This window comes from Chiloscyllium plagiosum, unplaced genomic scaffold (assembly GCF_037043375.1).
Source record: "Chiloscyllium plagiosum isolate Xiang-an unplaced genomic scaffold, Cpla_swu_hap1 HiC_scaffold_8, whole genome shotgun sequence".
In the NCBI taxonomy this organism is placed as follows: Eukaryota; Metazoa; Chordata; class Chondrichthyes; order Orectolobiformes; family Hemiscylliidae; genus Chiloscyllium; species Chiloscyllium plagiosum.
In genome coordinates, this window is record NW_028270146.1 from 101,217,756 (window position 1) to 101,241,490 (window position 23,735).

General features: G+C 43.8%; 1 protein-coding gene across 1 annotated transcript in view; it reads left to right on the plus strand.

Moving 5' to 3' along the window:
* The first annotated feature begins 1,966 nt into the window (after nucleotides 1-1,966).
* Nucleotides 1,967-23,735, plus strand: part of LOC122553882 (putative transmembrane protein INAFM2) — a 37,633-nt gene continuing 15,864 nt past the window's right edge. The window contains exon 1 of the mRNA XM_043698341.2: nucleotides 1,967-2,895. Within this exon, the coding sequence (XP_043554276.2) occupies nucleotides 2,262-2,867 (606 nt within the window). The 5' untranslated portion in view covers nucleotides 1,967-2,261 and the 3' untranslated portion in view covers nucleotides 2,868-2,895. The remainder of the gene's footprint in view (nucleotides 2,896-23,735) is intronic.

The following is a 23,735-nucleotide window of genomic DNA, read 5'->3' on the forward strand; positions in this document are numbered from 1 at the left end:
CTTTCTCCCTATCCAGCCAATGTATGATTTTGTAAATCTCTATCAAATCATAATTAACCCTGCGCCCTGAATTCTGATAGCAGCTCTTGAAGAACTGTTTTGTAGGGTCTTAATAGATTGTTTAGCTCCCTCCTTAAAACCAGGAGCAAGGGAGTTAATCTGGAGAGAAGTGGTGAAACAAGTAAGGTGTGAAATAAAAATGAGAACAATTTGAGAATGAACCAAAAGTCATACATTCTAAAGTTGAACATTGATTAACCAGATTAGGTCATTTGGAAATGTTTAAAAGTTAGATGTACATTATGCTATGTCCTAGAGAAATATCAAGGTCTGCGTAGACTCATTAATTAATTTGAGTAAACAGGTCAGGAAAATTACCTTTGGCTCCGCATGAAATTAACTTAGGGGATCAGCCTAAGAAGCATCCTTACAGACTCAACTCAGAGAATTTATTCCAAGTGAAAGAAGAGATCAAGTTCATGATGGAAAATGACATGATGGAACCAAGTTCCAACATCTGGATCTCACCAACTGTAATGGTACTGAAACTGTATGACTCAGAACGTTTATGTATAGCTTATTGAAAAGTCAATGGGACAACAATGACAGATTCATATTTAGAGATTTTATTTTATCAAAAGGAGTATCATCAAGTTGCAATGATCAATGCAACCACAGACATTTCACATTTTATAAAGTTTTGGATGGATCTTATCAGCGTAAGGTCATGCATTTGGAATGAAAAATACAGTACTGACTTTCCAACAATGAATAAACAAGGTCATTGAAGTATTATGCTAATGTGGAGAAATTGAGGTCTGCAGATGCTGGAGATCAGAGCTGAAAATGTGATGCTGGAAAAGCGCAGCAGGTCAGGCAGTATCCAGGGAACAGGAGAATCGACGTTTCGGGCATAAGCCCTTCTTCAGGAATCCTGAAGAAGGGCTTATGCCCGAAACGTAGATTCTCCTGTTCCCTGGATGCTGCCTGACCTGATGCGCTTTTCCAGCATCACATTTTCAGCTATTATGCTAATGTGATCTATGTACTGGTGGTCCTCAGCCAGTGTTGGAAAGAACAGTAAACATGATTACAAATTACAATATACATTTTGACACTGTACACTCACAGGTATATACACACACTGTACACCCACAGATATAGACCCACAGATACACACACACTGTACACCCACAGATGTACAGACACAGATATGCATACACTGCACACCCTCAGGTAATTACACTTATATACTCACAGATATATACACACACTGTATATACAGATTTATATACATACTGTATACTCACAAATATATACACACACATTGTACACCCACAAATACACACACACAGTGCACCCATCGGTATATACACACGCTGTGTACCCATGGGCAGAGACACTCTGTACATCCACAGATATGCACACCCACACTTACACCCACAGGTACACACACACTATACACCACAAGTATATACTTGTGGTGTATAGTGAGTATTGCAGATGCTGGAGATTAGAGTCAAGATTTAGAGTGGCATGGAAAAGCACAGCAGGTCAGGCAGCATCTGAGGAGCAGGAAAATAGATGTTTTGGGCAAAAGCCTTTCATCAGGAATGTGGCTCATTCCTGATTAAGGGTTTTTGCCCGAAACGTCGATTTTATATACACAGGTTAATACACACAGACTGTATATCCACAGGTATATACACACACTAGATACCCTCAGGTGTATGCATACACTGTACACACTCAGACTGTATACCCACAGATTCACAAAACACCCATTTTATGTATACGATTTTCATGTTTGTGTGTTCACGGATGTACACACGCACAATATGGCAGGCTGTGGTCTCTTTAAGAGATTTTTTTTCACTTGCCCACCCTCTGGTTGTTTGTTGAAAGAGGCGCCGCTTGGTTTTATTTTTTTTTGCTGACAGGATGGTGACAGCTGCTGCCGCTCGGAGAGGCTGCGCATTGAGAGGGGGGCAGTAAACAAGCGGCTTTGCACTGAGCTGTTTTCATTCGCTTTCTCTCTCTCGCTCTCTCACTGTCTGGCCTTGGCAGCAGCTGCAGCCGCCGGGCTCCGGGAGGCAAAGGGCAGTGATGTGGAAGGTGGAGGGAGGATTGCACTGAGCTCAGTCCAATGCTGCTGGGGGCTGGCTGGGCTCTGACATAGAGAGAGAGAGAGAGAGAGGGGGAAAGGCTGGGGTTGGGCAGTGCGGAGCTGATTGTTGGAGAGAAGGTAAGGGGTTGCAACCATGAAAGACAAGGATTTCATGCCTGACAAAGGCAGACCCGCCACCTTCACCGGAGACAAGAAGGCGAAGATGGCGGCAAAGACTAACACCAAGTGGGTGAGACTGGCCACGGTGTTGGCGTACGTTTTGTCGGTGTCTTTGGCGGCGATCATCCTGGCGGTGTATTACAGCCTGATCTGGAAGCCGGTCAAACCTGCCGAGCCCAGCAGCAGCAGCAGCACCGTCGCTAACCCAACCGGGAGGATGCTGCTGCCAGACGCCGGCGGTGGTAGCCCTCCCACCGCCCCGCTAGGCGACCCTCGGACCCCGGCGCTCGGGGTGCAGCAGATGGGGGGAGCCACCGGTCACCGTGAAGGGCCGGAGGTCAGCCAAACCCCGTCCGGCCAGCAGCCCGACCCCGAGAGACAGCCGACCTCATACAACCTCCCGGGCAGCGGCAGCAGCCTAACGATGCGGAGCCTCCGAGCCACGCCGCTCACGCTCGCCCAAGCCCCGCCGGACCCCACCAAAGCCGGTTCTGAGAGCACCGACGGTCAGTCAGGTTTCTCCCAGTCGCCCCCACCCCAGACGGAGAATGAGACCCAGGAGGTGACGACCACACATTGAAAGCAGGCGGATCTTCCGAGTCCGGACTGTAAGTACTTTCTTGTAATAGCGCCGAGAACTTTTCAAAGAAGTTTCCCCCTCAAATCTGGGAATGGGAGGAGGGAGGGGGTGGAGGTCGATCTCTGGGCAAAACCCCTCGAAATTGACCGCGAACTTTCACTTTTTATAGTGGTTTCAGTAAAGATTACAGCCCCCTCCCTCCCCTTCACATACTTGGGACAACTTCACTCCCCATTCTCTCATTTTTTTTTCTCTGCATGTCTATACCCCTGTTCTTTGGGTTTAGATGAAAAAAAATGCATCGTTGCACAGAGGGAGAGAGTTGGGGGAAGTCGGCGAGAGAAAAAATGTACTTGTCATCAAAAGACAATTTCTAATTAATTCTTTTCAAACTTTCTAAAAACAATAACACAGATTACATCATTCGTTGTTTGGTTGGGGAACAGTGATCTCCTTAGAGCAAGTTAGCATTAAAAATTGAGGTCATGGATTTTTCAGTACTTCTTCAGAGAGCCTGCACATGTTTTGGTTGGCACTGGGAATGGTGGGATTATTACGTGGCTAATAGAGGTATAAAGAGTTAGCTCTAGTTACGTTGAGCTCGGATAAATGTATTAGTGAAGGACTGTATTCTCATTCATTAGATTCTGGGTGTAACTTGTGATCCTTAATAGCAGTTATACCATGCTCACTCCCAAATGAACATTTTAAGAACTGAGTCAGGGCTCATTTCTTGTCTAGAAATGAATAGCAATAACATTTTGACATAAAATTGCTAACATGTTTTGAAAATGAAATGTTTTCCTGAACATATTTTGTTTGTCTGGATTGGGTAGGGGTTAGAGTAAAAGAGCTCAAGCCCTTTTGTTTAAAACTGAGTGACTCTGTTTTGAAGAGTCACAATCACACAGCATGGACACAGACCCCTTACTCTGTCTCCCCTCAGACAGTGAGGACTGCAGATACTGGAGATCAGAGTTGAGAATGTGTTGCTGGAAAAGCACAGCAGATCAGGCAGCATCCAAGAAGCAGGAAAATCGATGTTTCGGGCCGGAGCCCTTCACGAATTCCTGATGAAGGGCTCCAGCCCGAAACATCGATTTTCCTGCTCCTCGGATGCTGCCTGACCCTCAGTCCAACCAGTTCATGCCGCCTATAATCCCAATCTAAACTAATCCCAACTGCCTGCGTTTGGGCCATATCCCTCTAAACCTTTCCTGTGTGCCTATCCAAATGTCTTTTAAATTTGTAATTGTACCTACATCATCTACTCCCTGTTGCAGTTTATTCCACCACTGTCTGTGTGAAAAGGTTGCCCCTTAGGCTCCTTTTAAATCTTTCCCCCTCACCTTAAACTCATATCCTCTAGTTTTGAACTCCCCTACTCGAGGGAAAAGACCTTCACTATTCATCTTGTCTATGCCTTACATGATTTCATAAACCTCTAAGATCGCCCCTAAACCTCCTACGCTCCAATGAACAAAGTCCTAACCTAACCTTGTTAAAAATCACACAACACCAGGTTATAGTCCAACAGGTTTAATTGGAAGCACACTAGCTTTTGGAGCGACGTTCCTTCATCAGGTGATAGTGATGAAGGAGCATTGCTCCGAAAGCTAGTGTGCTTCCAATTAAACCTGTTGGACTATAACCTGGTGGTGTGTGATTTTTAACTTTGTACACCCCAGTCCAACACTGGCATCTCCAAATCCTAACCTAACCTTATTTAACTTGAACCCTCCAATCCCAGAAACCTCTTGATAAATATTTTCTGAACCCTCTCCAGTTTAATAATATGCTTCCTACCGCAGGGTGACCAGAACTGTATGCAGTACTCCAAAAGTAGCCTCATCAACGTCCTATATAACCTCAACATGACGCCCAACTCCTATACTCAATGTACTGACCAATGAAGGCAAGCCATGTGTGATGCACTATTTAAGGAACTATGTACCTGAACCCCTAGGTGTCTCTGTTTGACAACACTCCACAGGGTCCTCCCATTAATTGTGTAAGGAAATTATGAAATTGAGATTATTGGCTTTGTGGGTCTGGAAGAGCTGCGGTATTTTTAAGGTGGTTATTTGTCAATGGTAAGCAATATTTAAACATCTGCATAAAGTTCAGCTCTTGTTTGTTTCACCAAAATGCAATACCTCGAATTCATGTAAACTCCATCTGCCACTCCTCAGCCCACTGGCCCAGTTGATCCCATTGTAATCTTAGATAACCTTCTTCACTGTCGACGGCACCACCAATTTTGGTGTCATCCACAACTTACTTAACGATGCCTCCTAAATTCTCATCCAAATTGTTTAGATAAATATCTGCACCAGTTCTCAGAATAGGTAGCTCACTCGGTGTCATTGTCCAGTCTCCTACCAATAATCTTGTAATTCAAAACAACCATCTAATTCCAATGCAAATACTATGTTCTGATTAGTACTATGTTCTGATTGACCTGGTTGTGCCTTGAGGGTTGGGTTCTTTTTCCATTTTGTTTCCTTCTTGATGATAACATTCTGGAAGAATAAATAATTCCCAAATAGGAAAGAAAACAAAAGAAAATCTGCACTTGCAGCTCCTGAGCACTCTTGGAGAACTACAATTACCTTTCCCTTTGGGAGTGGAGAGGTCAAGGTAGCCCAAGGTATGAATATGTTTCTCAAACCTCCCCGCTCATTGTGTGTTGTGGCCTGGATTTTTGTTTTGCAGCACTTTGGGTTTGGAGGCTGAAGGGGCTTGGGAAAATCTGGGGGCAGATGGGAGAGGGTACAAGGAGAGGGGGGGGGGGGGGGGGTGTGTCTTGCCAGAACTGTTCCCAATGCATTGCAAGGCAAGTTTCATGGGGACAGGCCAGTGTCGGGACTGGTGGACTGTTCCACACAGTGTCATGGACCAGACCAAACACCCTCAAAATATATTCAACAGAGTTGGTCTAGACTCTAATTTTTTTCTTATTTCAAAGGTGTAAGGTGTTGTATTGCAGATTCAATTCAGTCGGTCAAACTACTCGACGTTGAACAAAACACACTTGATATTTTAATAGTGTAAAAATAGACAAAATAAAATTAAAAGAATTGGCTTAATTGTAATTCTATTGAAATGCTGAACAAAACAGTGGGTATGTTAACTGTTACCAATTAACTGATTCAATATAAGAACATCACATAAACACACCTTTGGTAAAGGCAAATTCAGAAAATTAGACTGTCCCGCGTAAAATTCTACAGATCAGTAGGAAAAACGTCAAGAGAAAACTGTGAGTGACTTTGTAGGAGGGAGAGATGTACTACAGCTCCAAACACAGCATCAAGACCCCAGCAACAACTGCTACTAAAAAACTAAACTAAACTAAACATCCTGGTTCTGTGGGAGCTTGACCCCACCCATTCAGGCTGCTTCTATTGTTCCAACCTTAGGAAAAATGAAACTCAAGGCTACAAAAGTTGTTTACTTTATGGCTTTTGAAGCAGACAAATTGGCATCCCTGACCTCCACCTTCCTTCATTTAAAAGAAAAAGCACAAAATAGACCTCTTAAAGACACAGTATTGTCGCACAAGAGTCTGTTGTGCAGCCTCCAGGATTCTTCCACCAGCACCCAGCTAGAGCAGGGGGAAACACTGAATGTAGTGGGCCTGGTATTCCCTGTAGCAGTCAGAGTGTCATCAAAACCAGTGTCTTCTTGCCCCAATATGGGCGGCACGGTGGCACAGTGGTTAGCACTGCTGCCTCACAGCGCCAGAGATCCGGGTTCAATTCCCGCCTCCGGCGACTGACTGTGTGGAGTTTGCACGTTCTCCCCGTGTCTGCGTGGGTTTCCTCCGGGTGCTCCGGTTTCCTCCCACAATCCAAAGATGTGCAGGTCAGGTGAATTGGCCATGCTAAATTGCCCGTAGTGTTAGGTAAGGGGTAAATGTAGGGGTATGGGTGGGTTGCGCTTCGGCGGGTCGGTGTGGACTTGTTGGGCCGAAGGGCCTGTTTCCACACTGTAAGTAATCTAATCTAAATATCCTACCGGGCACAGGTGAGTGCTGTGGAGGCTGAAGGCCACATAGTTTTCAATCTTTGAACTCCCCGCCACATGCTATTCTGGTCATCTACTTGACTCAACAGTGCCCAGCTCTCTCGGTGGGGGCTTGTGAGGTTTCAGAGCTTCAATCGGTCCCGTAGCATTGGGAGCCCACTGACTACACAGGCAGGTGAATTCGAGAGCGGCTTCCAGGAAGATTGTGCCAACAGAAGGGCAGTTTAAAAAAATGGGCACAGCACTCCCATTCTGTCCCATTGTCGAGGTTCTGAGGTCTCTAGTAAAATACAGCTGGGTGTGCACATTCAGTCAGTCCATGTCTACTAAAGGCATTGTTAAAGTGAGTCCCACGTCCAGCAATGGTGGTGTCTCAAAAAGTTAAAAGAATAGAATACCAAATGGGTATAGAAATAGAAGGGTACAGTTTCAAAGTCAAAACAGAGAACAGTACAGAACAGGAGGAAGCCACTCGGCCAGTAACTGTTTACTGGCTCTTCCAAAGAGCAATCCAGTTTGACACATTCCTTGCTCACTCTTCATATGTTTGTAATTTTGTCTCCTTGACGCGGAGGTTTGTACATTTCCCCCTGTCCGTGTGGGTTTCCTTTGGGTGCTCTGGTTTTGCCCCACAGTCTAAAGATGTGCAGTTTGGGTGGTTTGGCCATGTTAAATTGCTGTGTAGCGCTCAGAGATATACAGGCTAGTGGTTTAGTCATGATGAATGCAGGATTACTGGTATAGGGTAATTAACTGGGTGGTTTGCTGTTCGGAGGGTTGGTGCAGACTCAGTGGGCTGAATGGCTTCTTTCTCATTGGGACTCTGATTCAAGTATTTCTTCAGTCCTTATTGTGGTGTTTGTGATCCATGTCTCTCTTTAAAGCATAAAGGTAGCAGTTAGTATGTAGTTAAACCTTCAAAACTACCCATCATTGGCTTATTTAATGAAATACAGACACATAGGACAAACAGCTAACTGCCTAAGTAATAAAAATCAGGATTACTGTACTGGAGTGGGCGGCACGGTGGCACAGTGGTTAGCACTGCTCCTCACAGCGCCAGAGACCCGGGTTCAATTCCCGCCTCAGGCGACTGGTTGTGTGGAGTTTGCACATTCTCCCAGTGTCTGCATGGGTTTCCTCCGGGTGTTTCGGTTTCCTCCCACAGTCCAAAAATGTGCAGGGTAGGTGAATTGGCCATGCTAAATTGCCTGTAGTGTTAGGTGAAGGGGTAAATGTAGGAGAATGGGTTTGGGTGGGTTGCTGTTCTGAGGGTCGGTGTGGACTTGTTGAGCTGAAGGGCCTGTTTCCACACTGTAAGTAATCTAATCTAATCTAATCTAATCATAAAATAGAGATTCACTTAGTATGCAGACCACTATTGTGTTTGATATACATTAATGATTTGGACCATAGTGGGCATGTTTTCACAATTTGCAGATAACACTTGACTGGGAAGTGTCATTAGCTCTGAAGGAGATAGTAAGACCCAGCTGGGCTGGTGACACATGGCTGCTGAAAAGCCTGAGGTGAGACATTTTGACAGGAAGAATAAAGAGCCAGTATAAACTATGTGGTACAATTTTAATAGGAACACACTATATAAATAGTTGCAAGTGGCAGGACAGGTTAGTTAAAGCATCTGCCATCTAAGCTTTGTAAATAGTGGTTTAGTATGCAAAAGCCACAAACTTACCTTAAAAAAATAATTAGTTTGGCTCGAGCTGAAGTAATTGTCCAATTCTGGTCACCAAATTTTTAAGGACCAGGAATTCCCTCCCTAAGGGTATTGTGGGTCATCCTACTGCAGCGGTGGACTGCAGTGGTTCAAGAAGGCAGCTCACCACCTCAAGGGCAATACATGGTAGTCCCAGCCAGTGATGACATGGTTCAGAACAGATTGATTGGAATTGATTGCAGAGATATGAGATTAGACTGGAGAAGCTGATGCTGTTCTCCATAAAGCAGAGAAAGTATGGGGAGATTTGACCGAGGTTTTTAAAAAATTAAATAAAAACTCCTGGAAGGATTTAGAATAGTAAACAAAGTAAAAGGTTTTTTTGTGGTTAAAAGGTCAGGGAGCACAGATTTAAGAAATTGAGAGAAGGGTGTTTCTCAAGAACAGTTGAGATTTGGAATGAGCCATCTAATAGGCTGGTATATTCTGATCCTTTGAAAAGATGTCCAGGTATTTACTTACAGAAATATTGGGAAGGAGTGGGAGAATGGAATTGCATTGCTTTTCGAAAAGGTGATGCAGACTTAATGGGCTGAATTGAAAACAAGAGCTGAAGTAAAGTGATGAAGGGTCATCTAGAGTTGAAATGATAGATTAGATTAGATTACTTACAGTGTGGAAACAGGCCCTTCGGCCCAACAAGTCCACACCGTCCCGCCGAAGCGCAACCCACCCATACCCCTACATTTTCTCCTTACCTAACACTACGGGCAATTTAGCATGGCCAATTCACCTGACCTGCACATCTTTGGACTGTGGGAGGAAACCGGAGCACCCGGAGGAAACCCACGCAGACACGGGGAGAACGTGCAAACTCCACACAGTCAGTCTCTGGCGTTGTGAAGCAGCAGTGCTAGCCACTGTGCCACCGTGCCGCCCACTTGCTCTCTCTCCATGGATGCTGCCTGACCCACTGTAATCTCCAGCATTTGTTGTTTTCAGTACCAATTTGCTCTTTCAATGTGCTGAATGCCTTCCTTTTGTGCTTTTCATTTTCTGATCCTAGAGTAAGGAATACAGAGTTAATATTGTATCGGAAATGTATTTTTTGGAGTTAATGCCACATGGTATAGATCCCCAGAATAGCGGAGGAGAAATTCCCAGAATCCATTTATTCCCTATTAGAGTTCTTGTTACTGCCAAGAGCAGTTTGTGGGAAATGAGTAATTCATTTACAAGCGTTAATTTTAATGAAACTTCAATAGTAATTCAACATACACAATCTGATTTATTTTTTCATCAACTTTGTAATAAAAAAAATTGGTTAATTCAGAACAGAATTTGTTTCAATAAGAAATGATTCACCCCAGAGCTTCCCTGACAGGTCAGTTTATTACAGCGGATTGTAGCAAATCTCCGAATTTAGCCCTGCCCAGAGGGGATGGATTAGGCACTGCCTAGGGAGGAGTAAAGGTCCAGCACCTTTGGTGGAAATGGTAAAGGGAGGTTAGCCAGAGTTCTCCCTCTTGTAAATTATCTCTCGCCACCCCCCCCCCCCCCCCCCTCCCCCCCCAACTGTTGAAAGGAGACTATTGCAAGGGTTCAATTGAGCCAAACTGGACTCTTGTGCTATCAAATAATTTTGTCACCTTTACAAAATATCAAGAAAACTGAATCATAGAATTCCTACAGTGTGCAAGGAGGCCATTCAGCCCATCAAGTCTACACCAACCCACTGAAGAGCATCTCACCTAGACCCAACCCCCCCCCCAAATTATCCCTATAATCCTGCATTTCCCATGGCTAATCCATCTGGCCTATACATTCCTGAACACTATGGAACAATTTAGCATGTCTAGTCCGCCTAACCTGCACATCTTTGGACTGTGGGAGGAAAACCGGTGCACCCAGAGGAAATACCCATGCAGACACGGGGAGAATGTGCAAACTCCACACCTTCGCCTGAGATTGAATCAAACTTAGGTCCCTGGCATTGTGAGGCAACTGTGCTAACCACTGAGCCATTCTGAAGCCAATGTTTTCTGTCCACACTGCAACATCCGAGGTGCCTAGTCAATGCCTTTCCCCGGCAACAGTCTCCAATGGAGTCAGTCTGTTCACAATCTGGTCTTTGCTATTGAGCTTCCAACTCATCACCAAATCCATCTTTAAAATCACTCAACTTCCCCCGTCTCAGTTTATTATTACTGAATCACTCCTCACCTTCTTCATCTCTATACTCGAACACAATGGTCACAGAGTAATACAGCACAGAAACAGACCCTTCGGCTCAACCTGTCCACGCTGACCAGGTTTTCTAAATTGAACTACAGTCCTGTTTCACTGACCTTGGCCCGTTATCCCTTTTAAACCCTTCTTTTCCATGTATCTGTCCAAGTATTGTTTAAATCTTATAACTGTATCTGCCTCTACCACTTCCTCTGGCAGCTTCCATATGCGCACCACCCTCTGCGTAAAAAAAGTTGTCCCTCAGGCCCATTTAGTCTCCCACGAAGTTGAGGTTGTCCAAAACCCCACAGTGGGATGGTTGGGTGAACGGGGAGGAGAGCGGGAAATAGTCTTCAGGCAGTGCAGACCCAATAGGGATTCTGTGAAAACTGTGCTGACCATAACTTTCATAAAGTCCTGTTTTCTTATCACCTTGCTGACTGACATGGGAAATGCAGAGTTATTGGGATGGGGTGGGGATGGGGTGGGGGTGGGGTCTGGATGGAATGCTCTTTGGTGGGTCTGTGTGAACTTGTTGGGCCGAATGGCCTGCCTTCATATCGTTCGGATTCAATACATTGGCTCCTGGTCAGGCACCATCTTAATTGTAAAACTCCCATTCTTGTTTTCATATCCCTCTACGAACTTCCCTCAGTTTTCTCGTAGAATCTCCTCCCTCCCTACAACTGAGATATGTGTTCCACTAATTCTGGCCTTGTGCGCGTTCTCAGTTATAATTCCTCCACTGATAGTGACTGTGCGTGGAGTTGCGTAGGCCCCCAGCTCTCTGTCTCCCTGCACCAATCTACCTCACTTTCTTCCAATGAGACACTTCTTAAAACATACCATTTTGACCAAGAGTGTAGCCACTTTACTTGAAATGTCCTTGCTTGCCTCCTTATGATCCTGTTAGAGAATGCTAACATTTAAGGATGAATTCAAATGCCCCAACTCAACTACAACACAATGTCACATTCTTGACAAAGCTTATTGTATTTAGTTGAGTTAAACGATTCAAGTACTTATTTGTTTTTCAACAATTCCCCTACTACAAGAATCATATAAACATATTAAGTATGAATAGAAGTAAACCATTTGTCTTCTCAAACCCACTTTGCCATTCAATAGGATCGTGACTGATCTCTTGTGTTCAGAGTTCTACATTCTTACTTACCCTCTAACTCTATCCAGCTCTGTCTTAAAAATATTCAATGACCCTTCCTGAAAGTGGCAACACAAATGGATAAGGTGGTAAAGAAGACATATGGCGTGCTTGCCTTCATCAACTGGGGCAGTGAATATAAAAGTTGGGAAGTCACGGTGCAATTATGTAAGACTTTGGTCAGGTCACATTCAGAATACTGTATGTAGTTCTGGTCACCACATTACCAGGAAGAATGTGGAGGCAATAGAAAGGATGCAAACGTAGTTTACAGGATGTTGCCTCGACTGGAGTGTATAAGCTATAAGGAGAGGTTAGACTAGAGGTTTTCACTAGAACATCAGAGGCCGAGGAGTGACCTGATAGAAGTATATAAAATTATGAGAGGCATCGATGGGGTGGTTAGCTGGAGTCTCTTTCCTGGGATAGGAATGTCAACTACTAGGGAGTGTGGGTTTAAGGTGAGAGAGGGAAAGTTTAAAGGAGGTGACCTTATAGAGGTTTATAAAATCATAAAGGGTATGGATAGGGTAGATAGACAAGGTCTTTTCTCTTGGGCGGGGGTTGTCCAGAACTAGAAAGCTTAGGTTTAAAAGATTTAAAAGGCGCACAAGAGGCAAGTTTTTCACACAGATGGTAATGCATATATGGAATGAGCTACCAGAGCAAGTGCTGGAAACTGGTACAATTACAGCATTTAAAAGACATCTGGATGGGTATATGAATCGGAAAGGTTTAGAGGGATATATGCCAAATGCTGGCAAATGGACTAGATTAATTTAGGATATCTGGTTGGCATGGACTGGTTAGACCGAAGGGTCTGTTTCCATGCTGTACATATCTACGACTCTGTGCAAGTAAGTTTTTTTTTAAACAGTGTGTGATGAGTGTCTGGTTCAGCTGCCAAGGGAGATGGTAGAAGCAGATATGATAGCAAAGTTTGAGGCATTTAGACAGACACATGAACAGAAAGAGAATAGAGGGAATCAGGCCAGGTGCCAGGTGCAAGCACACAGAATTAGTTTAGAATAGCATCATAATCAGCACAGACATGCTCGGCTGTACAGCACAGGAACATGTTGTGCTGAACATGACGCCAAATTAAGCTAATCCCTTTTGCCTGCCTTTGGTCTATATCCCTCTATTCCTTGGATATTCATGTTTATCTAAAAGTCCCTTAAATGCTGCTATGTATCTGCCTCCACCAGCACCTCTAGCAGTTCTAGACTCCGATCACACCCTGTGTTTAAAAACATACTTGCCTCTCATGTCTCCTTTGAACTTTCCTCCTCTCACAATAAATGCATGCCCTAGTATTAGATATTTCAACTCTAGGAAACAGTTTCTGACTGTCAACTATATCTATGCATTTCATAATTTTATAGTCTTCTATCAAGTCTCGCCACAGCATCCGTTACTCCAGAGAAAACAACCTGAGTTTTTCTCGCCTCTCCTTATAGCTCATACTCTCTAATCCTGGTAAACCTCTTCTGCACTCTCTCCAAAGCCCTCCTGTAATGTGGCGACCCGAGTTGAACTCAATACTGTAAGTATGGCCTAACCAGTGTCTTATAAAGCTGCAACATGAAATTCTGACTCTTGTACTCAATTCCCTGACCAATAAAGGCAAGCATGCCATATGCCTTGTTTTCCATCCGACCTATTTGTATGGCCACTTTCAGGCAGCTATGGACTTTAACCCCAGAATCCCTTTGTACGTCAATGCTGTTATTAATGGTATACTTTTCCTTAACATTTGATCTCCCAAAAATGCGGCATCTCGCACTTACCTGGATTAAACTCCATCTGCCATTTCTCGGCACATGTCTGCAACTGATCTATATCCCGCTGTATCCTATGACAACCTTCTACACTATCCACATCTCATCCAATGTTTGTGTCGTTTGCAAACCATCTTCTGGATGAGCCCACTATGAGGGACCTTGTCGAAAGCCTTACTAAAATCCATGTAGACAACATCCACTGCTCTACCCACCTTCTTCACCTCCTCGAAAAATTCAATCAAGTTTGCAAAATATTGGTCCTTACACTGTGAAGGGAGCAAGGATTCAAAACTCTTGAAAGGTTCCATTGATGCTCGAACTGACCAGTGCTGGTTTACAAGACCAGTGCTCTAAACACTGAGCTACATTTTAATTGGCATGGACCAGTTTGGGCCAAAGAGCCTGACTCCATGCTGGAGGACTCTATGCAGTGGCTCGATGGTTAACACAGCTGCCTTACAGTGCCACGTACCTAGGTTCGATTCCAGCCTCTGGTGGATGGGTGACTGTGGTGTTTGCACATTCTCCCCATGTCTATGTTGGTTTCTGTTGGGTACTCCGGTTTCCTCCCACAAACCAAAGATGTATAGGTTAGGTACTTTCGCCATGTTAAATTTCACTGTAGTATGCAGGTTGTGGATTAGCCATGGGAAATGTAGAGATGGATCTGGGTGGGATACGTTTTGGAGAGTCAGTGCAGACTCAATGGTCCAAATGACCCCTTTCTGCAATGTAGGGATTCGATGTGAATAATTTGATTGTTATAGAGCTTATGACTCATCAGGATATACTATTGACTAACATTTTTTCATTTGGGAACTGCAATAAAAAGTTAAAATTATACATGAAGTAAGTAGAGATCCTCTGGAACTACCACCCATTGTTCAAATGTTCCTAATGTCAATGCTAACATTATTGAAAACAAAACAATTACTTTTTAATTACAATAAACCCAGGCTTGTTTGAGTCTTATTTCTATCAAAGACGTGTTTCAGTTTTTCAACTGGATAAACTCATTTATCTAATGTTAAAATTAATAGTTACACTCTGAAATTTGACTTCTGAACCAAGATGGAACTAGTGTTACATAATACTCCTGGGATGCATGTTTTGTTGCGATGTTTTGTTATGTTAAAGGTGCTACAAATTGATATTGAATCTTCAAGAAAATGCCAAGGTGTTTCAGAGATACATTGCCAATAGATACTGAAACTAAGTCAGAGGAGTAGACATTAGAATAGCTGATGACAATGTTGGTCAAAAAGAGAAAGGGGTGACTTTAAGGGAGTAAAGCAATGAAAAGATTTAAGGAGGAAAACCAGAGCTAAGGGACTGGATGGTTCAAGGCTCTTTCACCATAAAGGGAGTGGAGATACACAAGAAAACAGAGTTGGAGGAATGCCAACATCAGAGTGGATTATTTGGCTGTAGGAAGTGCCTATCAAAACTGTGAGCCAGTACAATACTGTAGTGGTTACTGCCCTAGTAATTCAGAGAACTGATCTAATAACATAGAATCAAAAAGAGGCCAATCAGCCCATTGAATCTGCACTGACCCTCCGAAAAACTTCTCACTTAGACCCAGCACACCTCACCCTGTCTCTGTAACCCTGTCTTTAGCTTGGCCAATACGCCTAACCTGCACATCTTTGGACTGTGGAAGGGAACCGGAGCACCTGGTGGAAACCCATGCAGATATGGGAGAATGTGCAAACTCCATACAGACAGTCGCCCAATGCTGGAATCGAACCTGGCTCCCTTGGCAGTAGTGCTAACCACTGAGCCTTCATTCCACCCCTATATTTTAAAACTCTTCTTCTAAGATAAATTCAAAATGGGTTCAGTAATGCTGGAATATTTTAGTAAAAATGCAACTGAACAGTTAATCTCGTTCAGAGTCGGAGAACAGCCAACATCACCTGTGTGTAACGTGTATCCCAGTTGTCAAAAGGACCATAATAACTTTTTAGATTGAGGTTTTCCTAACTTTGATGATTAATTCTTTCTAAAATTTCCTTTTTTTTCGTGCCACCCTCTCAGATATTGTAATGGTCGTCTATCGGGAAACTAAATGCGTGTTTTAATATGCAGTAATCAGCATAAAAATGTGCTAACCAGGAGCAGGGCTAGCCTGGCCAGCACCCTCTACCCTACTCTGCTATTCAGCAAGATCAGGGGAGGCAATGGACTAATGGTATTATCGCTAGACTGTTAATCCAGAGATTCAGTTAATGTTCTGGGGACCTGGATTCAAATTGGAATTTGAATTAACAGTCTAACAATGACCCTGAATCCATTGTCGATTGTCAGACAAACCTATCTGGCTCACCAATGACCTTTTAGGGAAGGTAACTGCCTGGCCTACATGTAACTCCAGACCTACACCAATGTGGTTGAATTTTAACTGCCCTCTGGGCAATTAGGTATGTGCAATAAATGCTGCCTTGCTGAGAATGATAAAAGCAAAAAAGATTATGATTGTACCCTCAACTCCTCATTCCTGCCTACAACTGATTGGGGAGAGAGTTTATAGAACATAGAACATAGAAGAATACAGCGCAGTACAGGCCCTTCGGCCCTCGATGTTGCGCCGATCCAAGCCCACCTAACCTACACTAGCCCACTATCCTCCATATGCCTATCCAATGCCCGCTTAAATGCCCATAATGAAGGAGAGTCCACCACTGCTACTGGCAGGGCATTCCATGAACTCACAACTCGCTGAGTAAAGAACCTACCCCTAACATCTGTCCTATACCTACCCCCCCTTAATTTAAAGCTATGCCCCCTTGTAATAGCTGACTCCATACGTGGAAAAAGATTCTCACTGTCGACCCTATCTAAACCCCTAATCATCTTGTACACCTCTATCAAGTCACCCCTAAACCTTCTTTTCTCCAATGAAAACAACCCCAAGTGCCTCAGCCTTTCCTCATACGATCTTTCTACCATACCAGGCAACATCCTGGTAAACCTCCTTTGCACCCGTTCCAGTGCCTCCACATCCTTCCTATAGTATGGCGACCAAAATTGCACACAATACTCCAGATGCGGCCGCACCAGAGTCTTATACAACTGCAACATGACCTCAGTACTCCGGAACTCAATTCCTCTACCAATAAAAGCCAGTACGCCATATGCCTTCTTCACCGCACTATTTACCTGGGTGGCAACTTTCAAAGATCTGTGTACATGGACACCAAGATCCCTCTGCTCAACCACACTACCAAGTATCCGACCATTAGCCCAGTACCCCATCTTTTTATTACTCTTACCAAAGTGAATCACCTCACACTTGGCTACATTGAACTCCATTTGCCACCTTTCTGCCCAGTTCTGCAGCTTATCTATATCCCGCTGTAACCTGCCACATCCTTCCTCACTGTCTACAACTCCTCCGACTTCCGTATCATCCGCAAACTTGCTCACCCAACCTTCTAACCCCTCCTCCAGGTCATTTATAAAAATGACAACAGCAGTGGTCCCAAAACAGATCCTTGCGGAACACCGCTAGTGACGGCACTCCAAGATGAACCTTTGCTATCAACTACTACCCTCTGCCTTCTTCCAGCCAGCCAACTCCTAATCCAAACCTCCAACTCACCCTCAATGCCATACCTCCACATTTTTTGCAGTAGTCTACCATGGGGAACCTTATCAAACGCCTTACTAAAAGTTTGAAAGATTTGCGACTGAAAAAGAATTCTCCACATCTTGGTCTGAAACAGGGTACCCTTTAAGCTATTCCAGTTCTACTCTCTCCCATAAGGAGTAAATTCCTTTTAGCATCCACCCTGCCAAGTCCCATCAGAATCTTTTTTTTATTTTTCAGTAAGATCAACCTTTCATTCTTCTAAACTCTAATGGGTTTAGGCTAAACCTATTCAACCTTTCCCTCTCAGATAATCTCCTCTCCATCCCAAGTATTAGTCAAGTTAATCTTCTCTGAATCGCTCCTAACATATTTATGTTTGTCTTAAGGAAGAAACCCAGAACTGTATACAGTGTTCCAGATGTGGCCTCACACCACTCTACACCACTGTAGCAAACATCCTTACTTTTATATTCCACTCCCTTTGAAATAAACAACAACATTCTATTTGCCTTCCTCATCTCTTGTAATTGCACACTAAGGCTTTTTTGTGATTCAAATATAAGGACACCCAGAACCCCCTGTCACTCAGACGACTTCAATCTTTCTCCATTCAAATAATATGGTGTTTTCTACCAAAGTGGACAAGTTCATATTTTCTGACAATTATGTTCAATCTGCCAAATGTTTACCTGCTCAATTACCCTATCTATATCCCTTTGCAGACCTTCACAACTTACTCCCTTGCCTACTTTCATATTATCACCAAATTTGATTACTGTACATTCAGTTCCTTCAACCAAGTCGTTGATATAAATTATAAATAACTGAGGCCACACCAGTGATCTCTGTGGCATATCACTTGTCATAACCTGAAAGTAATCCATTTATATCCAGCAGTGGAATATGATGAATCCTCAATTGTTCAATGTATTTTGCCTTGCAAACAGACTTGAGGAACAAATATGATTATACTGACACAAATAGAAATCTCCCAACTGAATTCAACTCCAGCTGCAGATTGAATTAATGAACTGTGGCGTATGCTGAAAATCTGACAGTCTTTCAGTAGAAGGTGATTGTACCATTGTCATTTTATGAAAGGGAGCAGGTTGACAAAACTGATAAATAGTTCTGTGATACATGTACATTACTCAGAATGGAGCATAAAGTCACTTGTACTGTCAATCTTCCCATTTAGGTTAAAGACAAATGTTCATTCATCTTGCAAAAAAACAGAAATATACAGACGTAAAAGGACCTGGAAAGTTTTTGACAGGTCTATTGCTGAAACGTCTTTCTGGTGAAGGAGAGAAATATTTGTTGCACTTTTTAAACATATTACGTTTTAAAAAATATGATGCAAAACAGAAATTGCTGGAAAAGCTCAGCAGGTCTGCCAGCATCTGTGGGAAGAAATTAGAGTTAACGGTTTGGGTCCAGTGACCCTTCCTCAGCAAGGACCCCAAAAAGTTAATTCACCACCTGCAGTTCTTTAGGTTTTCATTTTAAAATGATACAAGGAAGAACAAAGAAAATTTACAGCCCAGGAAAAGTCCCTTTGGCTCTTCAATCCTGAGGAGAAAATGAGGTCTGCAGACGCTGGAGATCAAAGCTGAAACTTTATTGCTGGAACAGCACAGCAGGTCAGGCAGCATCTAGGGAACAGAAGATTCGACGTTTCGGGCACATGCCCTTCTTCAGGAAAGAAGGCTCTTCAATCCTGAGCCGATCCAGAAGTACTGTCTAAACCTATCGGTTAATTCTGAAGCATTTGTATCCCTCTGCTCCCCACCTACTCATACATCTGTCCAGACGCATCTCTACCGTGCCTGCCTCTACCACCACTGCTGGCAACGCGTTCCAAATGCCCACCACCCTCTGTGTGCTTGCCACGTGCATCTCCCTTAAACTTTCCATCTCTCACCTTGAAAGCGTGACCTCTCGTTATTGAATCCTTCACACTGGGGAAAAAGCTTGTCTCTATCCACCCTGTCTATATCCTTCATGATTTTGTAAACCTCAATCAGATCCCCCCTCAATCTCCTTTTTTCTAGTGAAAATAAACCTAACCTACTCAATCTCTCTTCATAGCTAGCACTTTCCATAACAGGCAACATCCTCGTAAACCTTCTCTGTACCCTCTCCAAAGTGTCCACATCCTTTTGGTAATGTGGCGACCAGAACTGTACACAGTATTCTAAGTGCGGCCCGAACCAATGTCTTGTACAATTTTAACACGACTTGCCAGCTCTTATACTCAATACCCTCCAAGGAAGGCAAGCATACTATATGCCTTCTTGACCACTCTATCCACCTGTGCAGCAACCTTCAGGATACAATGGACCTGCATTCCCAGATCTCTCTGCCCATCAACCTTTCCCAAGGCTCTTCCATTCATTGTATAATTCACTCTAGAATTAGACTTGCCTAAATGCATCACCTCACATTTGTCCGGATTGAAAGCCATCTGCCACTTTTCCACCCAACTCTCTAATCTATCTATATCCTCCTGTATTCTCTGACAGCCCCTTATGCTTTCTGCTACTCCACCAATCTTTGTGCCATCTGCAAACTTGCTGATCATATCAACAGTGCCCTCTTCTAGATCATTTATGTATATCACAAACAACAGCGGCCCCAACACTGGCCCCTGTGGAACACCACCAGTCACCTTTCTCCATTTCGAGAAAGTCCCTTCATCTACTACTCTCTGTCTCTTGTTGCTTAACCAGTTCTTTATCCACCTAGCTAGAACACCCTGCACACCATGCGACTTCACTTTCTCCATTAGTCTACAATTGGGAACCTTATCAAACACCTTACTAAAGTCCATCAACAGCCTTTACTTCATCTAACAACGTGGTCACTTCCTTGAAGAACTTTATTAAGTTGGTAAGGCACGATCTCCCCCGCACAAAACCATGTTGCTTATCACTGATAAGCTCATTCTTTTCTAAATATAAATGGATCCTATCTCTCAGTACCCTCTTCAGCAACTTCCCCACCACCGACATCAGGCTCACTGGTCTGTAGTTACCTGGAATATCCCTACTACCCTTCTTGTACAGGGGGGCAACATGAGCAACCCTCCAGTCCTCCGGCACCTCACCTGTATTTAAGGATGCCACAAAGATATCTGTCAGGGCCCCAGCTATTTCCCCTCTTGCCTCCCTCAGCAACCTGGGATAGGTCCCATCTGGTTCTAGGGATTTGTCCACCTTAATAACCTCTAGCATAGGAGGAAGTGAGGACTGCAGATGCTGGAGATCAGAGCTGAAAATGTGTTGCTGGAAAAGCGCAGCAGGCCAGGCAGCATCCAAGGAACAGGAGAATCGATGTTTCGGGCATAAACCCTTCTTCAGGAATCCTGAAGAAGGGCTTATGCCAGAAACATCGATTCTCCTGTTCCTTGGATGCGGCCTGGCCTGCTGTGCTTTTCCAGCAACATATTTTCGGCTCTAACCTCTAGCATACCCAACACATCTTCCCTACTAATGTCAATGTGATGAAGACTAATCAAACTTGTATCCTTAATCTCAAGACTCATCATGTTCCTCTCAGTGAACACTGATGCAAAATAATCATTCAGAATCTCACCCATTCTCTCAGGTTCGACACACAGCCTTCCTTCATTATTTTTTAGTGGACCAATCCTTTCTCTAGTTACCCGCTTGCTTCTTACATAAGAATAAAGTGCTATGGGATATTCCTTAATTCTGCTTGCTCAAGCTCTTTCATGACCCCTTTTAGCCCACTTGATTCCTTGTTTAAGACTTTTCTTACTCTTCCGCTATTCCTCCAGGGCCCGTTCTAGATTTTTAGATTTTTTCTTAGATTACTTACAGTGTGGAAACAGGCCCTTCGGCCCAACAAGTCCACACCGACCCACCGAAGCGCAACCCCTACATTGACCCCTTTTAACCTAACACTACGGGCAATTTAGCATGGCCAATTCACCTAACCCGCACATCTTTGTGACTGGGAGGAAACCGGAGCACCTGGAGGAAACCCACGCAGACACGGGGAGAATGTGCAAACTCCATACAGTCAGTCGCCTGAGTCGGGAATTGAACCCAGGTCTCTGGCGCTGTGAGGCAGCAGTGCTAACCACTGTGCCACTGTTCTTAGCTGCCTAGATCTTATGTACGCTTCCCTTTTCCTCTTGGCTAGTTTATTTGGAAACATCTTAGTCACTTCGCAAGAGAGATTAGCTATGAATGTATGTGAATAAAAGAACTGTGAGGAAATAATTCCCTAGATTTGTGTGAATAAGTGAGTCTGTGTGTATATAGAAACAAATTGAGTCAGACAGTAACTTTTGGCGTCTGCACCATGTGCTTTTGAATGAGTGAATTTTTTCATTGAGACTAATGTTGTACATGAAAAGCTGGTGGAAGCAGAGTCTATAAACCGTATTTGAAAGGGAATCAGACCTGAAGGTTGGGAACTTTAGTGTTACAGAAGAAAAGAAACAGGCGACACAGGGCCAATTGAACTGTTTTCAAAGATCCAGCAACACAATGGCAGTCGAAATGGCCTGTTGCTCTGCAGTCACGTTCTGCGATGGTATGATATATATGAAAACATTTTCTTGTGCTTGACGTAACTACAGTTAACCTAACAGGCTTTATTCAATAAAATGTACTGAGACACCTTGATTACTTGAAGCTAATATGAATTTGCTATCTGCTGTCTCAAAGTTGAGTCTGTTGCATAATGATGCCTATTATTAAGCCAAAACACCATATGCTTTCTTAACAACCCTGTTCACTTGGGTGGCCATTTTAAGGGATCTATGTACCTGCACCCCAAGATCCCTCTGTTCCTTCACACTGCCAAGAATCCTATCCTTAATCCTGTACTCAGCTTTCAAATTCGACCTTCCAAAATGCATCACCTCGCATTTATCCAGGTTGAACTCCATCTGCCACCTCTCAGCCCATCTCTGCATCCTGTCAATGTCCCGCTGCAGCCTACAACAGCTCTCTATACTGTCAACGACACCTCCAACCTTTGTGTCATCTGCAGAGCCCTGTGGAACACCACTCACCACAGACTTCCAGGCAGAATATTTTCCTTCTACTACCACTCACTGTCTTCTGTTGGCCAGCCAATTCTGTATCCAGACAGCTCCGTTCCCCTGTATCCCATTCATCCTGACCTTCTGAATGAGCCTACCATGGGGAACCTTATCAAATGCCTTGCTGAAGTCCATATACACCACATCCACAGCTCGACCCTCATCAACTTTTCTAGTCACATCCTCAAAGAACTCGATAAGGTTTGTGAGGCATGACCTGCCCCTCACAAAGCCATGTTGACTGCATTTAATCAAGCCATGCTCTTCCAGATGGTCATAAATCCTATCCCTCAGAATCCTTTCTAACACCTTGCAGACGACAGACTTAACTGGTCTGTAATTGCCGGGGATTTCCCTATTTCCTTTCTTGAAGAGAGGAATTACATTTGCCTCTCTCCAATCCTCAGGTACGACTCCAGTGGAGAGCGAGGGTGAAAAGATCTTCGCAAGTGGCAAAGCAATTACATTTCTCGTTTTCCAAAGCAGCCGAGGACAAATCTGGTCCGGGCCTGGCGACTTGTCAATCTTATTTGACAAAATTTTCAGCACATCAGCTTCCTCTATCTCTATCCATTTCAGCATGCGCACACCTGCTCTTCAAAGGTTTCATTCACTACAAAGTTCATTTCTTTCGTAAAGACAGAAGTAAAAAACTCATTTAGTGCTTCCCCTACCTCCTCAGACTCCACACACAAATTCCCTATGCTATCCCTGATCAGCCCTACTCTTTCTTTGACCATTCTCTTATTCCTCACATAAGTGTAAAATGCCTTTGTGTTCTCCCTAATCCGTTCTACCAAGCCTTTCTCGTGCCCCCTCCTGGCTCTCCTCAGACCTTCCTCGCCTGCCTGTAATCCTGTAGAGCTGGGTTTGACCCTAGCTTCCTCCACCTTATGTAAGCTACCTTTTTCCTTTTGACGAGAAGCTCCACCGCTCTCGTCATCCAAGGTTCCTTTATCTTACCACTTCTTGCCTGTCTCAAAGGGACATATTTATTCATCACTTGCAACAAATGTTCCTTAAACAGTCAAGGTAGATTGGCCATGTTAAATTGTCCTGTAGTGTCCAGGGATCTGCAGGCTAGGTGGGTTAGTGGAGGTAAAGGGATAGGGTTGGAGGTATGGATCTGGGTGGGATGCACTTTGGAGGGTTGATGCAGACACGATGGGCCAAATGGCCTCTTTCTGCTCTGTTGTAATTCTATGATTCTAACAGACTGATCTGATACAAGAAGTTGGGGTGGGGAAGTGAAGAAGAAAATAAGACAAAGAGGGAAATATAAGTACAGATAGTAAACAACATGAAAAGAAA